This window comes from Oryctolagus cuniculus, chromosome X, assembly GCF_964237555.1.
Source record: "Oryctolagus cuniculus chromosome X, mOryCun1.1, whole genome shotgun sequence".
NCBI lineage: Eukaryota > Metazoa > Chordata > Mammalia > Lagomorpha > Leporidae > Oryctolagus > Oryctolagus cuniculus.
The window spans coordinates 50,690,526-50,709,105 of record NC_091453.1 but is presented as its reverse complement, the minus strand read 5'-3'; the positions used below and the strand labels follow the sequence as shown (position 1 = coordinate 50,709,105).

At 43.9% G+C, this 18,580-nt stretch overlaps 1 protein-coding gene across 1 annotated transcript in view; it reads left to right on the top strand.

Annotated features, from left to right (window-relative positions):
- Positions 1 to 18,580, top strand: part of TEX11 (testis expressed 11) — a 295,189-nt gene that overhangs the window by 15,478 nt on the left and 261,131 nt on the right. The window contains exons 2-3 of the mRNA XM_017349668.3: positions 8,372 to 8,490; positions 17,498 to 17,582. Of these exons, the coding sequence (XP_017205157.3) occupies positions 8,372 to 8,490; positions 17,498 to 17,582 (204 nt within the window). The remainder of the gene's footprint in view (positions 1 to 8,371; positions 8,491 to 17,497; positions 17,583 to 18,580) is intronic.

Below are 18,580 nucleotides of genomic sequence, written 5' to 3'. Positions count from 1 at the left end.
GGTACTTCTCCTGGTCTCCCATGGGGTGCAGGGCCCAAGTACTTGGGCCATCCTCCACTGCACTCCCTGGCCACAGCAGAGAGCTGGCCTGGAAGAGGGGCAACTGGGACAGAATCCGGCACCCCGACTGGGACTAGAACCCCGTGTTCCGGCGCTGCAAGGTGGAGGATTAGCCTAGTGAGCCGCGGCGCCGGCTTGATACAATTTAGACATCTTTCTTTCTTCAAAGACCTCTTTGGTTAGAGTTGTTAAAGCGTGGTCAGCATGCTAAACTGCTTCAGCCTTCCACTGTGTTGTTATAGTGCATCTGCTGTGTTACCAACCTTCCCTTGTGTTGTTTCTGGTCTGAATCTTGACCAAGTGTCTCAGCTAAGTCTTTCTTCCAGTACCTAATACATTAGTAGCATCCAGTAAACAGAAATAAATTTATTAATTAAGTTAAAATTGTTTAAATAGATAGAAATAACCTTTGATACCATGGTAGTCAAATAAACCAGAAGATTCTCAGTCAACAATAGCAGGGCTCAGCTACAGAGGATAACAAAAGGCCACAGGATGTAATGAGAATAAAATGGTAATGTATACAGCTGTCTCGTATAGTAGATGCTTAAGGATAGGATTTGTTTGGTAAGTTGAGTTTAGTTAAGGCCTTGAATTTATAGAAATACAAAAGGTGTCGGATACCAACTGCTTTGTAGCATTTCCACGATGTGTATTTGGTTGAGAGGACTGAGTTGTACCCTTTTGAGACATTCCTTTCAGTGTCACTCTAATTGTATCATTTGGACTCTATAAAGTTTAGTGTCTTGAATGTAGTGAAATGGGTTTCCTTCACAGAATCAAGTTGGGAAAAATTTATTTACTTATTTGAGAGAGAGAGAGAAGGGGGGGAGAGAGAGAAAGAGAGAGAGAGAGAGAGAGAGATAATATGAGAATGAATATCTTCCATCTTCTGGTTCACTCCCCAAATGCCTGCAATAACCAGGGCTGGGAAGGTAGAACAGGAGCCTGGAGCTCTATTCAGGTCTCCCATGGGCCATTCCTCTGGTTTCCCAGGTGTTAGCTGTGAGCTGGATGGAAAGTGGTGCAGCCGGGATTCTAGCCAGCACTCTGATAGGGGATGCCAGTCTCGAAGGAGGTGGCTTAACCCACTGAGCCACAATGCCAGCCCCAGCAGATCTTATTCACGTTGCTTGACTGAAACTTCATGCCTGTTGATTAGTAGCCCTTCATTTCCCCCTCCACCTAGCACTGGAAAGTCACTATTCCACCCTTTTATTACTTTGACTATTTTAGATATCTCATGTAAGTGAATTCATACAATATTTTTCTTTTTTTTCTTTTTTTTTTTTTTGACAGGCAGAGTGGACAGTGAGAGAGAGAGACAGAGAGAAAGGTCTTCCTTTGCCGTTGGTTCACCCTCCAATGGCCGCCGCTGCGGCAGGTGCACCACGCTGATCCGATGGCAGGAGCCAGGATCCAGGTGCTTTTCCTGGTCTCCCATGGGGTGCAGGGCCTAAGCACCTGGGCCATCCTCCACTGCACTCCCTGGCCATAGCAGAGAGCTGGCCTGGAAGAGGGGCAACCGGGACAGAATCCGGCGCCCCGACCGGGACTAGAACCCGGTGTGCCGGCGCCGCAAGGTGGAGGATTAGCCTATTGAGCCACGGCGCCGGCCTTTTTTTTTTTTTTTTTTTTTTTTTGACAAATGCAATATTTTTCTGTGGCTGGCTTACTTCACTTAGTATAATGTCCTCAGGATTCATTCATGTTGTTGCATGTTCCAGAATTTTCTCCTTTTTAAAGGTTAAATAAGGGTCAGCACTGTGGCATAGTAGGCTAAGCCTCTGCCTGAGGTGCTGGCATTCTATATAGGAGCTGGTTCATGTCCTGGCTGCTCCTCTTCTGAGCCAGCTCTCTGCTATGGCCTGGGAAAGCAGTAGAAAATGGCCCAAGTGCTTGGGCCCCTGCACCCACGTGGGAGATCTAGAAGAAGCTCCTGGCTCCTGGCTGTTGTGTCCATTTGGGGAGTCAACCAGTGGATGGAAGACCTTTCTCTCTGTCTCTCCTTCTCTCTGTCTGTAACTCTATCTCTCAAATAAATAAAATAAAAATCTTAACAAGTTGAATAGCATACAACCACGTTTTCTTTATCCATTTATCTGTCAGTGGACATTTGGGTTGTTTCCGCGTCTTCACTACTGTGAATAAAGCTGCAATGAACATAGGACTGTTAATATGTCTTCAAGCTCCTGATTTTAGTGCTTGTGAATAAATACCCAGAAGTGGGACTGCTGTATCATGTGAGAGTCCTAGTTTTAATTTTTTTTTAGGAACCTCTGTACTGTTTTCTATAGCAGCTGCAGTATTTTACATTCCTACCAACAGTGTGTAAAGGCTCCAATTTTTCTACATTCCCCACCAACGTTTACCTTTTATCTTTTAGATAATAGCTATCATGAACCATCAAGCGTGAGCTGGTATCTCATTGTGTTCTTGATTGATGTTTTCCTAATGATTAATGATGTTAAGCATTTTTCATGTACCTGTTGGCTGTTTGTATGTTTTTGGAGAAATATTGGGTACTTTTTAATATTTTCTGTCTGTTGAAATTCTTACTCTGTTCATGCATTGTTTTTTTGACAGCATCTTCATGAGAGGCATTTTTAATTCTTTGTTGGGTAAATCATATAACTATTTCATCAGGATCAGTTTCTGGATATTTGTCTTGTTTCTTTGTTTGGAACATGTTTGCCTGGTTCTTCATTTTCCTTGACTCACTACGTTGTTGTCTGTGCATTGGACAAATAAGGCACCTCTTTTAGTCTTCATGTGCTTGCTTTGTACAGTAGACCTCCACCAGTCAGCCTTGCCAGAGATTGCAGCTGCCTCTATCAACTCTTCCCCCCATAGGAAGAAGCAGTTCCGCATGATTTTTGTTTGCTTGTTCTGTGCTGGGACAGAAAAGAGGAGCTGTGGCATCTACCAGCCCAAGTCATGGTCTCTGCTCCCCCCTGAGAAGCTAGACTGTGTTGGATCCATCAGAACTTCAAAACTGGAGAGACAGATGTTCTTAGGGGAGCCCTGGAGAAATTGGGGCACTGGCCACATGGATTAATTCTCTCCCTCTCTTGGGGCAAGCTGAGAGCTGAGGTTTTTTTTTTTTTTTTTTTTTTTTTTTTTTTTTTTTTTTTTTTTTTTGTCTCTGGTTTGTCGTTTCTGTTTGTCAAGTTTTTCATGGGGTTAGCCTGTGTGGCATCCTTCCCTAAGATGCCCTCTAGGATCAGGACACTGCTCAGATGTAAGATACACTGCTGTGAATAGAGTTCTTGGTACTGTGGTGCGTGCGGTTTGATCTGAGTTCTACATTATGACTCGCTGCTTGAATTCTCTTGTATCACACTCAATTTGTTGTTTGGGACTTCTCAGAACATTGTATAGGAAAAATGATTATCTTCCTGACCACAGATAGAGGCTATGATTTACAATGTGATTTTAGTCTGTGACTCAACCTGTTTGAGTTCGCCATGTCCTTTTAATGCTGATTTGGATATTTTGGCTGCTCTCATTGAAACCAGATTCTGCAGTTAAATGGTGTTTCTTAGCTCACAGTCAGAACTTTGGTGTAGCATGCTGAATGGTCTTGACTCATTTCTTCTCTCTGCTGTTTTTTAGTTGTTTCATAGTTCTGGCTTTTCACTTGTTCCAGACTCTTCCCCATATAACTAGTATAGTGGTGTGTAAAAAATAACAAGTCAGAAACCTGGAGTTTAAGGCCGAACATGCTACCTCCTATTTGTATCACCTTCAAGAAGTCACTTAATTTTGTTGTCTCAGTCTGAACATCTAACAAAATAAAAATATCTCTGTTACTGAGTAGATTTAAGACAAAATGAGAATGCATTTGAAAATATTGAGATTGTAAAGGTCTATTAAAATGTTAATTTCATTGTCATTTTTTGGTTCTTTTCTCGCTAAAGAAAATGCATATAATCATTGTGACCTGGAGTAAAATCTTGAATTTACCCTGGCAGGCCTTTAAGCTGCTTTGGCTTTTGAATGACTGGTTGAGCTGATGGAGGTCACAGCCAGAGACTTGGCAGGACTGTTGATAGATTGTTCAATGTTGCAACAGAAGCTCCCTTACTCAAGGACAGGGGAAATGTTTATTTTCTATTATATTCTACCTAGAATGCTGTCTACCTAATCAGAATTAATTGATAATGATTAGCATAGTTGCCCTCTCCCCCCCAGTTCCAACTAGAATGAATCTCATTTAAGTTAAATTGACTGAAATCATGTTGTAAATCATAGTTTATTTCAGTAGCCAGAAAGATAATTTATCATGTCCCCCTTTGCACAATACAGCATATTGTCTTCGTGTCTGAGGCATGGACTGCATTTACAGAAGCTTTTTCTGAGCTTCTCCCAGAAGTAAATTTCCTTTGTAGTAACTCTTGACCATTCACCTGTATGATTTCTATAATTATAATTTACCCAGCTTTGCTGACTGCATTTTATCCTAAAGGAGAGCAGAGCTGTCATTGCCTCAGCTCGTGTCAGTCAAGTTGCTCAACTGAATGACAGTCAAAATATGTTTTGCAAAGACCAGAATTAGTTTGACAAAAAATGAATTATGTAAAGCATTATCCATTTAAGAGAACATTCACAAACCAAAATTGATGTATTCACAGTCTCATATACCATGTCATCAAAAATTATAATTGGTATTCTATAGTAACACCTTAGTATAGATAGATAGATAGATAGATAATTTAAAAAGGAACTCAAATAAAAAACTTATATTTATATTATTTTCATTTTCTTTTAAAAAATCTGTTTCTAAATAACATACTATCAGTATTTTGATCAAGGGCTATAATATATGCCCCTTGGCTCAATATTTACCTAAAAATCTTATAAGAGTCAAGGTACTTAATATAAGCATTTATGTTAAATAATTTTAGGAGAAAGAAAGAGGTTATCAATATATGTGTAGCATATTTTCCCCAATCCTCATGTAGTATAGGTTAATAAAGATTCTATGTGTTGTAAAAATATTTGAGTATATTTGACATATTGGACATATTTGAGTCTATTTTCTGATGCTTAACTGAAACTATATAATTTTAAAACTTATGTAATTTTAAAGATTTATTTATGTATTTATTTATTTGAAAGGCAAAGTGACATAGAGAGAGGGAGAGACAGAAAGAGAAAGAGGTCTTCCATTTGCTGGTTCATTTTCCATATGGCCTCAACTGGCTGGGACTGGTCGAGCCTGAAGCCAGGAGGCCAAAACTCCATCCAGGTCTCCTACATGTGTGGCTGGGGCCCAAGCACTTGGGTCATCTTCCATTGCTTTCCAAGATGCATTAACAGGAAGCTGGATAGGAAGTGAAGCAGACAGGACTCAAACTGGTGCTCTGATATGGGATACTGGTGTCTCAAGTGGCGGCTTGTCTCAACTGTGGCAAGTCACAGTTTTGCCACAATGCTGGCCCCGAAATTATATTTTACTTTATTATAACAATCATTTTCCTGGCACAGTCTTAACCATGGTGTTTTTTTGTTTTTAAGATTTATTTATGGGGCTGGTACTGTGGCATAGTAGGTTAATCATCTGCCTGTGGCACCAGCATCCCATATGGACTCCAGTTCGAGTCCCAGCTGCTCCTCTTCAATAAAGCTCCCTGCTGATGGCCTGGGAAAGCAATGGAAGATGGCCCAAGTCCTTGGGCCCCTGCACCCCATGTTGGAGATACTGAAAGATGCTCCTAGTTCCTGGCTTCGGATTGACCCGGTTCTGGCCATTGTGGCCATTTGGGGAGTGAACCAGTGGATGGAAGATCTCTCTCTGCCTTTCTCTCTCTCTCTCTCTCTCTCTCTCTCTCTCTGTAACTCTACCTCTCAAATAAATAAATAAAATATTTTAAAGAAGATTTTATTTATTTATTTGAAAAGCCAAGTTATGGGGTGGGGTGGAAGGGGAGAGACCTTCTATCCACTAGTTCACTCCTTAGATTGCCACAACAGTGGGGGCTGAGCCAGATGGAAATCAGGAACCAGAAACTCCATCTGGGTCTCCCATGTGGGTGACAAGGGCACAAGTACTTGGACCATCCTCTGCTGCTTTCCCAGGTGTGTTAGCAGGGGGCTGGATTGGAAGTGGAGCAGTTGGGACTTGAACTGGCACTCATGTGGAATGTCGGTGTTGCAGGCGGTGTCTTAACTTGCTGCACCATAAAACACCAGCACTAAAACTGTGTTTTAAAAATTATTTATTTTATTTATTTGAAAGGCACAGAGATACAGAGATAGACAGGTAGGTAGGCAGACAGACAGTGAGCTCCCATCTTCTGGCTCACTCCCCAAATGCCTTCAACTACTGGAGCTGGGTCAGTCCAAACCCAGGAGCTAGGAACTCAATACAGGCTCCCCATATGGGTGGCAACAACCATATAGCTTGAATCGTCACTGCTGTTTTCCAGAGTATACATTACCAGAAAGCTGGAGCCAGAACCAGAGATTGAACTCAGGCACTGCAGTATAAGATGTGGGCATCCCAAACCACATTTTAACTGCTAGGCCAAATGCCTTTCCCTTATTTTTAAATCTGCTACAATAAACAATAAATCAGCTATAAAAATGTTCACTTGAGCTGTGATGGCTCAAATGAATTGGTCCCTGACACACACATGGGAGACCTGGATTGAGTTCCTGGCTCTAGGCTTTAGCTTGGCCCAGTCCTGGTCATTGCAGTCATTTGGGGAGTGAAACAGCAGATGGAAGCTTTCTCTATCTGCATGTCTCTCTGTGTGTGTCTCTCTAGCCTCTCAAATTTTTAAAAAATGTTTAACAGCTTAAAAATCTTTTGGATGATGCTTTTATAGTATTTTTCTGAATATTAATAACATTCCTGCTCGTTTAATGCTCAGGAATGTTTCAAGAAATTAGCGGCATGTAGCTATAGACGCTACTGTTATACTACTTCGGAAAAAAAGTCAAATTTCTTTTTTTTTTTTTTATTTTTTTTATTTTTTGATAGGCAGAGTGGACAGTGAGAGAGAGAGACAGAGAGAGAAAGGTCTTCCCTTGCCGTTGGTTCACCCTCCAATGGCTGCCGCTGCAGCCGGCGCACCGCGCTGATCTGATGGCAGGAGCCAGGATCCAGGTGCTTTTTCCTGGTCTCCCATGGGGTGCAGGGCCCAAGCACCTGGGCCATCCTCCACTGCACTCCCTGGCAATAGCAGAGAGCTGGCCTGGAAGAGGGGCAACCGGGACAGAATCCGGCGCCCCGACCGGGACTAGAACCCGGTGTGCCGGCGCCGCAAGGTGGAGGATTAGCCTATTGAGCCACGGCGCCGGCTCATAAAGTCAAATTTCATAACAATGAAGAGGATCAATTGTAATTCTACCTCATTCTTTTTTATTTATTTATTTGACAGGTAGAGTGGACAGTGAGAGAGAGAGACAGAGAGAAAGGTCTTCCTTTTGCCGTTGGTTCACCCTCCAATGGCCGCCGCGGCCGGCGCACCGTGCTGATCCGATGGCAGGAGCCAGGTGCTTCTCCCGGTCTCCCATGGGGTGCAGGGCCCAAGTACTTGGGCCATCCTCCACTGCACTCCCTGGCCACAGCAGAGAGCTGGCCTGGAAGAGGGGCAACTGGGACAGAATCTGGCGCCCTGACCGGGACTAGAACCCGGTGTGCCGGTGCCGCAAGGCGGAGGATTAGCCTGTTGAGCCGCGGCACCGGCCTCTACCTCATTCTTACATTTTAAGGAATTTCATGGCTTAGTAAGGTTCAGCCATATGGACTATCTAGAGCTCAGACTGTTTAGAAATTGGTTACATCATTTGTATAGATTCAGTCAGTGGTTGATGTTGCTAACTGAACTTGCCATTTTTTCCCTTCATAAATTAAGATCAAGACTTTAGAGCCAGCATAAGTTATTTATGTCTGTCTAATGCTTGAAAATTTTAGGAAATATTTCAGTTTTACGGGACACATATTTAGGTATCCCATCCGAATATTTGTATTTCCTAGTTTTGAAGATGTTTTAACTTATATTTTGTCATTGTAAGATTACCTTTAATAACATTACTCTTTATGAAGTCAATGCGTTTTATTTTCTGAGAATAAACAATGATGATAAAATTATTTTAAAAAGACCCCCCAGGAGACACAAATTTTATTTGAAAATTGTACTCTACCTTTAGCTGAAAAAAGCCCCTTTCTCCAATTTGGTTTTGTTCTAAGGATCATTTCATGCTACATGTGTTTGACCAAAAGAGTAAAAGGGGGAATGATCTGTTACTTTTAGCCAGTGGTGATAGTTCATGGCACATTTATCATCTCTTGTTGTTTCAGAGCTTGTTATAAACTTGTTAAAAGGAAGCACATCTATTGGACCCGAGGCAATTGAGAGACTTTTTTCTGATGTAGGAAATATCAACAGACAGTCTATAGCTGAAATACAGGATAATCAGGTTAGTATAAAAATAATTTCATTTATGATAAGTTTTGGTGACATTTTAACTAATGTATAATAGTTTTTCATGCTAAATCATATAGAAATTTTTTGAATGCTCAAACTTAATGATATACTTATGGAAAATAGAGTTTTAGAATCTAATAGAAAAGCAAGTACTTATGTTTAATATTAATTAATTAGCTTTAAAAAAGATTTATTTATTTATTTAAAAGAATGACCAAGAGAGAGGAAACAGCAGAAAAGGATCTCCCACTTGCTAATTCACTCCCCAAATGGCTGCAACAGCCAGGTCTGGGCCAGGCTGAAACCAGGAGCCTGGAACTCCATCTGGTTTCTCACATGGGTGGCATATTTTCTTTCTTTTTTTTTTTTAAAATAAAGATTTATTTATTTGAAAGGCAGAGTGACAGAGAGAGGGAGGGAGGGAAAGAGAGAGATCTTCTATTTGTTGGTTCACTCCCTAAAGGACCACAACAAACCAGGACTGGGCCAGGCTGAAGCCAGGAGCCAGGAACTCCATTTCTCACATGGGTGGCAGGGGTCCAAGTACTTGGGCCATCTTCCACTGCTTTTTCAGGCACATTAGCAGGAAGCTGGATTGGAAGTGAAGCAGCCAGGACTGGAACTGGTGCTCTGATATGGGATGCTAGCATCAGAAGCGGCCATTTAACCTGCTGCTCCACAATGCCCTCCCCTGTAATATATGTTATTTTTGCTCAAAATCGCTTTAGCTATTTGGAGTATTTTGTGGATCTATACAAATTTTAGTAGTGTTTTTTTCTGTTTCTGTGAAAAATGTCATTGGTGCTTTGATAGGGATTGCATTGAATCTGTAAAGTGCTTTGGGTAGTAGTTTTGGAAATGTTTGAAATTTATTTTCTTTCTAAAAAGCCTGATTTTCATACTATTGATTTCTGTTTGCTACATATATTTACTGTGTTTATAATTACATATTTCTTGGGGCCTGCGCTGTGGTACAGCATGTTAAAGCCTTGGCCTGAAGTGCCGGCATCCCATATGGGCGCTGGTTCAAGACCCAGCTGCTCCACTTCCAATCCAGCTCTCTGCTGTGGCCTGGGAAAGCAGTAGAAGATGGCCCAAGTCCTTGGGCCCCTGCATCCACGTGTGAGACCCAGAAAAAGCTCCTGGCTCCTGGCTTCGGATCGGCACAGCTTTGGCCATTGTGGCCAATTGGGGAGTAAACCATCAGATGGAAGACCTCTCTCTCTCTCTCTCTCTCTCTCTCTCTCTCTGCCTCTCCTCTCTCTGTGTAACTCTGACTTTCAAATGACTAAATAAATAAATGTTAAAAAAATTACATATTTCTATATGCCTAGCACAGAACCTGCCACACACTGTTTAATACACATTTGTTGAATAACTATGCACTTTATAACTTTGAAATATTTAAAATCACAGTTCAACTTACCTTTTCTACACAATATGGAAAAATACCAAAAATTTAAAATCATAAAGTAATATAACTATACAGAAAATTTTTTAAGGATTTATTTATTTTACTTGAAAGTCAGAGTTACACAGAGAGAGGAGAGGCAGAGAGAGAGAGAGAGAGAGAGAGAGGTCTTTCATCCGCTGGTTCACTCCCCAGTAGGCTGCAACGGCTGGAGCTGTGCCGATCCGAAGCCAGGAGCCAGGAGCTTCTTCCAGGTCTCCCACGTGTGTGCAGGGGCCCAAGGACTTGGGCCATCTTCTACTGCTTTCCCAGGCCATTTCAGATCAGAAGTGGAGCAGCAGGGTCTCAAACCCGCACCCATATAGGATGCTGGCACTGCAGGTGCTGGCTTTACCCGCTACGCCACAGTGCCGGTCCCAGAACATGTTTTAAAAGGAGAAAAATTCATGTATAATCATACCACTCCAATATAATTGCTCACTTTTTAACATATATTTAATAACTTCCATACTTAAAATTTATATAGTTGTATAATATATATGTAATGTTTTTGATATCATAAAGGATGATATCCTTTTCCCAAGATTTTATTAAGAAATATTCAGATTAGTTTATGTAGTTAGTCTTTCAAGACTTTGCCTTCATCAAATATCCATCAGGCTGACTTTATGCCAGGAGGCATTGAAGGTATTGAGGAAACAAAGATGAAGTGTGTTCTCAACCTGAGGAAGTCTAGTGCAAGGTCAGCAAGTCACAGCTCTAGGTTTGGCCATCTGCTTTTGCAAATAAATTTCTATTGGAACATAAAAAAGAGAAATATTCAGACAGAAAAGTTGAAAGAATTTTGCAGCGGTCATCTGTGATGCTGCAGTTGTATGCATTTTACAATATTATTACATATCCATCTGTTCATCAACCATCTTGTTTTTTGTATATATTTCGAAGTGAGTTGCCAACATTGGTACAATTTCCTCGTAAATGGTTCAGCATGCATCTCATTCACTAAAGCTCAATATTTTACTATAGCTCTTTTTGAGGTACACTTACATATGTGTGATTGTACAATTTCTTACTTTGCTCTTTTCGCTAGATACATAAAAGACATCTTCTCATGTTTAAAGCATAATTTCCATGACTGCTGTTTTAAACAGCTGAACAATACTCCATAGAGGGTGTTTATTATACTTCAACTCTGTATTTTTATATTATTGAATATATTCCTGATTTTCTATTATAAATAGTGATGTGGGAATACTATGAAGTGTAAGGATCATCCCCATTCTCCACATTTGGGACTATTTCCTTAGGATAAGGCTTCGGAAGAGCAGCTACTAGGTCAAAAGATGTGAACAGGGATGGGTGTTGTGGTGCCATTGCCTAGGACACCTGCATCTCATTTTGGAGTGCTGTTTGAGTCCCAGCTCCTCTGCTTCTGATCCAGCTTTGTGCTAATGCATCCCAGGAAGCAACAGATGATGACTCAAGTGATTGTGCCCTTGCCACCCACGTGGGAAACCCAGATGGAGTTTTGGATTCCTGGCTTGGGCCTGGCCCAGTCCTGGTTGTTGCAGGCATTTGGGAAGTAAATCAGCAGGTGGACGAACTCTATGTCTTTTTGTCCCTCTCTTGCTCTGCCTTTCAACTAAAATAAATAAATGAACATTAAAAAGATACGAGGGCCGGCGCTGCGGCTCAACAGGCTAATCCTCCGCCTAGCGGCGCCGGCACACCAGGTTCTAGTCCCGGTCAGGGCGCCGGATTCTGTCCCAGTTGCCCCTCTTCCAGGCCAGCTCTCTGCTGTGGCCCGGGAGTGCAGTGGAGGATGGCCCAAGTGCTTGGGCCCTGCACCCAATGGGAGACCAGGATAAGTACCTGGCTCCTGCCATCGGATCATCGCGGTGCGCCGGCCGCAGCGCGCCAGCCGCGGCGGCCATTGGAGGGTGAACCAACGGCAAAGGAAGACCTTTCTCTTTGTCTCTCTCTCTCACTGTCCACTCTGCCTGTCAAAAAAAAAAAAAAAAGATATGAACACTTTTTTTTAACAATTAACTACTTTATTCTACACTTTGCTCTTTTTTTAAAACTTTTATTTAATAAATATAAATTTCTGGGGCTGGCGCCGTGGCTCACTCCGCCTGTGGCGCTGGCATCCCATATGGGCGCCGGGTTCTAGTCCTGGTTGCTCCTCTTCCAGTCCAGCTCTCTGCTGTGGCCCAGGAGTGCAGTGGAGGATGGCCCAAGTGCTTGGGCCCCTGCACCTGCATGGGAAACCAGGAGGAAGCTCCTGGCTCCTGGCTTCTGGCTTCAGATTGGCACAGTTTCGGCCGTAGTGGCCATTTGGAGGGTGAATCAATGGAAGGAAGACCTTTCTCTCTGTCTCTCCCTCTCACTGTCTATAACTCTACCTGTCAAATAAATAAATAAATCTTTAAAAATAAATAGATAAATATAAATTTCCAAAGTACAACTTATGGATTATAGCGGCTTTTCACCCCATAACCACCCTCCCACCCACAACCATCCCATCTCCCACTCCTTCTCCCATCCCATTCTTCATCAAGATTCATTTTCAATTATCTTTATATACAGAAGATCAATTTAGTATATACTAAGTAAAGATTTCAACAGTTTGCACCCACACAGAAACACAAAGTATAAAGTACTGTTTGAGCACTAGTTATACTGTTAATTCACATAGTACAACACATGAAGGACAGAGATCCTACATGGGGAGTAAGTGCACAGTGAATCTTGTTGTTGATTTAACAATTGACACTCTTATTTATGATGTCAGTAATCACCCGAGGTGTCGCTCCCCGTCTTCGTGGGGGAACGACACAGGACCCTGCGCTGTTCTTTCTGTCTGCTCGGCCCTCCCCGGGTTTGCTGCTGGTTCTTCCCGGGTTGGCTACTATCCCTTCCACCTCCGTGGAAGGGCAGTTCCCCCTGGCCGCATTCCCCACTTCCGCAGGGGAGCGGCACACCGCCAGCCGGCTCTCTGGGGGGCTGCACAGGTGTTCCTTCAGCTAGATGTTCCCCATAGATGTTCCTGGTGCATGCCGTCTCTCTCCTCCTTTATAGTCCTCCTCCGCCAATCCTAACTCGGCTGCCCACACGCCGAGTACGCTGCTCTCCTCCAATCAATAGCAAGTCCTACAGTTTATTAGTTGAACTGGAGGCAGCTGTGCGGAAGCTGTTTACTTCTCTCCCAGCGCCATATTGTGGGAGAGCAGATGCATAGAATAAGTCTTAATTCCAGTAACTCAGTCTAGTCCGGTTGCTCCCCACAGATCCCCCTTTCTTTTTATTTTTTGGCGTTGATACGCGCCTGTCTTCGGTGTCCCGCGGCACACACTCTGCTCTACTTGCTAGAGTTGCCACAGGCTCTTACAAGTCCTATCAATCAGGCAAACCGAATCCGGGTCCTCTCTTCGCCATGTTGTGAGGAGGTTTTTAGGCGCTGATGCGTGCCTGTGTTCGGTGCCCTGCAGCGCATGCTCTGGTCGAGCCTGCAGGGGCTTACAAGCCCTATCAGGCAAACCGAATCCAAGCCTTCTCATTGCCTTTTTGTGGGGAGGCCTTACTGATGTTAATTCGTGCCTGTCTTCGGTGACCTGCGGCGCATAAGCTGCTAGCCGCCGCAGGTGCTCATCGTGCTCATCGCCTCACTTAATCAGGCAGACCGAATCCAAGCTCTCACATTGCAGTGTTGTAGGGAGGCCTTTCTATTTCTCTATTTCTCTATCTCCGGGCATTCCTATTTCTCCCATTTTACTTCTATCTTCCAGCATTCCTATTTCTCTCACTTTGCTTCTAAACTTCTATTTCTCTTATCCCTGCAGCTTCCCGGCTCTGCGCCGCTTCAGCCAGCGCCTCTCTCATCTGCGCGGCTCCGCTTTCCACGCCCTTCGCGTCTGCACCACGGCCTACGCCAGCCCCGTTCCCTATCTATTCACGCCCCGTGCTCTCTCTGCACGCGGCGGCTTCCGCGAGTAACACAGCGTAGCTTACGTGTCCGCCACTAGCATTCAATCTAAGTTCCCCGGGCTAGCCTGGCGAATTCAACCCAGCTTACGTCTCCGCCCCACGATTTGGCTTCCCGTCCTTTGCTCCCCGGGCTAATCAGACGGATCCCAATCCGGCTTACGTTTCAGCTTCTGGTTTCAACTTTTCGCCCCCCATTCCCGGGCTAACTTGAGAATCCCAAAGTGGCTTTCGTATCCGCCTCGGCCTGCCCCCCGCGGCTTCAATTTCCCTAACATTTTTCTCTACCCGGTATGTTTCCCCAAGCTTTCCTCCAACAATACTCCTCCCTCATTTCTCCTGGCCTCTCCCCACAGTCCGCATCCGAGTCTGTTTGTTCTAGCTTTCACTTTCGCTTTTGACCTTAGAGATTTCTCCCAGCTTTCCCCCGTAGTCCGTATCTGAATCTATGCCTAGGCTTTCAACAGCTTCCTCCGGCACCTCTTTTGTCCGGCTTTTCCCTAGGCTGTTTGCTAGTCTCTCTCTCTCCGGTATAGTCCGCATCCGAGTCTGTTTGTTCTAGCTTTCACTTTCGCTTTTGACCTTAGAGATTTCTCCCAGCTTCCCCCCGTAGTCCGTATCTGAATCTATGCCTAGGCTTTCAATAGCTTCTTCCGGCACCCTTTTTCGTCCGGCTTTTCCCTAGGCTGTTTGCTAGTCTCTCTCTCTGGTATTTTCCCAGTTCTTCCCGTTTCTTCCCTCCTAAGTTTCATATCCGTCCTAAGTTTCCTATCCGAGTCACGGCACCATTATGTCGCTCCCCGTCTTCGTGGGGGAACGACACAGGACCCTGCGCTGTTCTTTCTGTCTGCTCGGCCCTCCCCGGGTTTGCTGCTGGTTCTTCCTGGATTGGCTACTATCCCTTCCACCTCCGTGGAAGGGCAGTTCCCCCTGGCCGCATTCCCCACTTCTGCAGGGGAGCGGCACACCGCCAGCCGGCTCTCTGGGGGGCTGCACAGGTGTTCCTTCAGCTAGATGTTCCCCATAGATGTTCCTGGTGCATGCCGTCTCTCTCCTCCTTTATAGTCCTCCTCCGCCAATCCTAACTCGGCTGCCCACACGCCGAGTACGCTGCTCTCCTCCAATCAATAGCAAGTCCTACAGTTTATTAGTTGAACTGGAGGCAGCTGTGCGGAAGCTGTTTACTTCTCTCCCAGCGCCATATTGTGGGAGAGCAGATGCATAGAATAAGTCTTAATTCCAGTAACTCAGTCTAGTCCGGTTGCTCCCCACACCGAGGCTCTTGTCATGAGCTGCCAAGGCTATGGAAGCCTCTTGAGTTCACCAACTCCAATCTTAATTAGACAAGTTCATAGTCAAAGTGGAAATTCTCTCCTCCTTTCAGAGAAAGGTACCTCCTTCTTTGATGGCATGTTCTTTCTGCTGGGATCTCACTCACAGAGATCTTTCATTTAGGTCATTTTTTTTTTTTTTGCCAGAGTGTCTTGGCTTTCCATGCCTGAAATACTCTCATGGGCCTTTTAACCAGATCCAAATACCTTAAGGGTTGATTCTGAGGCCAGAGTTCTGTTTAGGACATCTGCCATTCTATGAGTCTGCTGTGTATCCCGCTTCCCATGTTGGATTGTTCTCTCCTTTTTAATTTTATCAGTTAGTTTTAGCAGACACTAGTCTTGTTTATGTGATCCCTTTGACTCTTCTTCTTAAAATTTTTTTTGACAGGCAGAGTGGACAGTGAGAGAGAGAGACAGAGAAAGGTCTTCCTTTGCCGTTGGTTCACCCTCCAATAGCTGCCACGGCCAGCGCACTGCGGCCGGCGCACCGCACTGATTCAATGGCAGGAGCCAGGTACTTATCCTGGTCTCCCATGGGGTGCAGGGCCCAAGCACTTGGGCCATCCTCCACTGTACTCCCTGGCCACAGCAGAGAGCTGGCCTGGAAGAGGGGCAACCAGGACAGAATCCAGTGCCGGCGCCGCAAGGCGGAGGATTAGCCTAGTGAGCCGCGGCGCCGGCTACGTGCTTCTTTTTTTAAAAAAATATTTATTTTATTTATTTGAAAGAGTTACAGAGAGAGGTAGAGAGAGAGAGAGAGAGGTCTTCCATCCGATGTTTCACTCCCAGATGGTTGAACGGCCGGAGTGTGCCAATCTGAAGCCAGGAGCTTCTTCCGGGTCTCCCATGTGGGCGCAGGGGCCCAAGGACTTGGGCCATCTTCTGCTGCTTTCTCAGGCCACAGCAGAGAGCTGGATAGGAAGTGGAGCAGCTGGGACTCGAACCGGCGCCCAAATGGGATGCTGGCACTTCAGGCCGGAGCTTTCCACAGCACCAGCCCCAAGTGCTTATTCTTTTTTAAAAATAATTTTCTAGTGCTCAAATGTCCTTGTAACTCTTTTAAAAATCATTTCTTTTTTAAAAGATTTTTATTTATTTATTTATTTGAAAGGTAGATTTATAAACAGTGAGAGAGACAGGGAGAAAGGTCTTCCTTCCGTTGGTTCACTCCCCAAATAGCCGCAATGGCCAAAGCTGCTGGAACTTTGCTGATCCGAAGCCAGGAGCCAGGTGCTTCCTCCTGGTCTCCCACACAGGTGCAGGAGCCCAAACACCCGGGCCATCCTCCACTGCCCAAACAGGCCACAGCAGAGAGCTGGACTGGAAGATGAACAACCGGGACTAGAACCAGTGCCCATATGGGATACTGGCGCCACAGGTGGAGGATTAACCTCGTGCACCATGGTGCCGGCTCCTAAAAAGAATAATTTCTTTACTTTTTATTTAAAAAGCAGAGATAGATTGAGAGAGAGAGAGAGAGAGAGAGAGAGAGAGAGAGAGAGAATCTTCCATTGGAATGCTCTGAACAGCCCGAGCTGGGTCAGGCAGAAGCCAGGAGCCTAGAACTCAATCTGAGTCTCCAACATGAGTACTTGAGCTGTCACTTGCTGCCTCCCAGGGTTTGCAGTAGCAGGAAACTGGAATTGGAAGTGAAGCTCGGACTTGTACAGGGCACTCCAGTAATGGGATTTGGGAGTCCAAGCAGCATTTCAATTGCTGTGTCAAATGCCTGTTCCTGAGTGTTTATTCTTTATGTAGCATTTTGGCAGGTAATATAAGTGCTACTTAAGTTGTATAAAGCATGGTCTTTGGTATCAAGGGTCCTGGTTAGGAAATAAGAATGAGAAATAAAACATTAAATGGTACAAAGCAGTGTAACTGATTGCTAACTTGTGTGAAAATTAAGGAATATAGGAATTTAGAGAAGACATAGATGAATGTAGGCTGTAATGGTTGGTGAAGTTTGCTGCTGAGATTGAACTGCATGTGAGTTATATAAAGACAACTGGAGGAGGTACAGCATTTGAAGCCAACAGTATAAATAAAGATATACATATAGGAATGAAGAAGTTATGTTCAGAGGACAGTGAGATAATTATTCTTACAGTGAGTAACATTTTGAGGGGGGGAAGAGGTAGAATGGGATTAGATTATAGAGGGACTGAAAATGAACCACAATAGTTACATAAGCATAAAACATGCAAGACTGGAAGCATCACTGGAGGTGGACAATATTTTAACTGGCTAAGGGATTGTTTCTCTTTGTCCAGATTGAAGAAATGACAATAAATCTGTGGAACTTGACAGTTATGAGGAGTATAAATTTCATGATAAATGAAGAGCAGAAGGTTAAATGTACGTATGCATTTATTCACTGTATGTTTAATAATGTTCCTGCAGTTTAAATAATGTTTTGACCAGTTCTTAGGTGGAGATTTTAAAGAATTTTTCATTTTATTTGAAAGGGAGAGAGAGGGAGGGAGGGAGAGAGAGAAAGAGAGAGAGAGAGAGAGAGAGAGAGAGAGATCCTCCATCTACTGGTTCACTCTCCAAATGGTTTCTTTTTTAAAAAATTTATTTTTATTATTAATTTGAAAGTCAGAGTTACACACAGAGAGAAGGATAGGCAGAAAGCAAGGTCTTCTACCCACTGGTTCGCTCCTCAATTGGCCACAATGGAAGGAGATGCACTGATCCGAAGCTAGGAGCCAGGAGACTTTTTCCAGGTCTCCCATGTGGGTGCAGAGGCCCATGAACTTGGGCCATCTTCTACTGCTTTCCCAGGCCATAAAAGAAAGCTGGATAGGAAGTGGAGCACCCGGGACTAGAACTGGCACCCATATGGGATGCCGGCTCTGCAGGTGGCAGCTTTACCTACTATGCCACAGCGCCAGCCCCTGGATGGTTTCAATGGCCAGCTCTGTGCCAGGCCAAAGCCAAGAGCCAAGAGCTTCATCCGGGTCTCCCACGTGGGTGGCAGACCCACTACAGAAATAAAAGAGGTTACAATTATTCAAACTTCCCTATTTTCAGAGAAAATTAACTATATAATAAAAATGTCTGTATTTTCTACATTATACTTCAGGAACTTTAACATCATCTACAGCAAAGAGAATTAGCACATTTTAGGAGAAAAATATAAAGCTGTCTTGATGTCCTGAGGTTTAGGTTTAGGTCGCAACTATTAGAATTCTTTTGCCAGCATGGTACATATGAGTATTCTGGGAATCAGGTATCTTTAGTGAGTTTTTGGGATTTAACACCTGCAGAAATTAAAATTTGAGAATTAAATATCTTTCTAATTGAAGCATTAAGCAAACGACTCATATAAGTTTCAGATCATTTACTTCTGA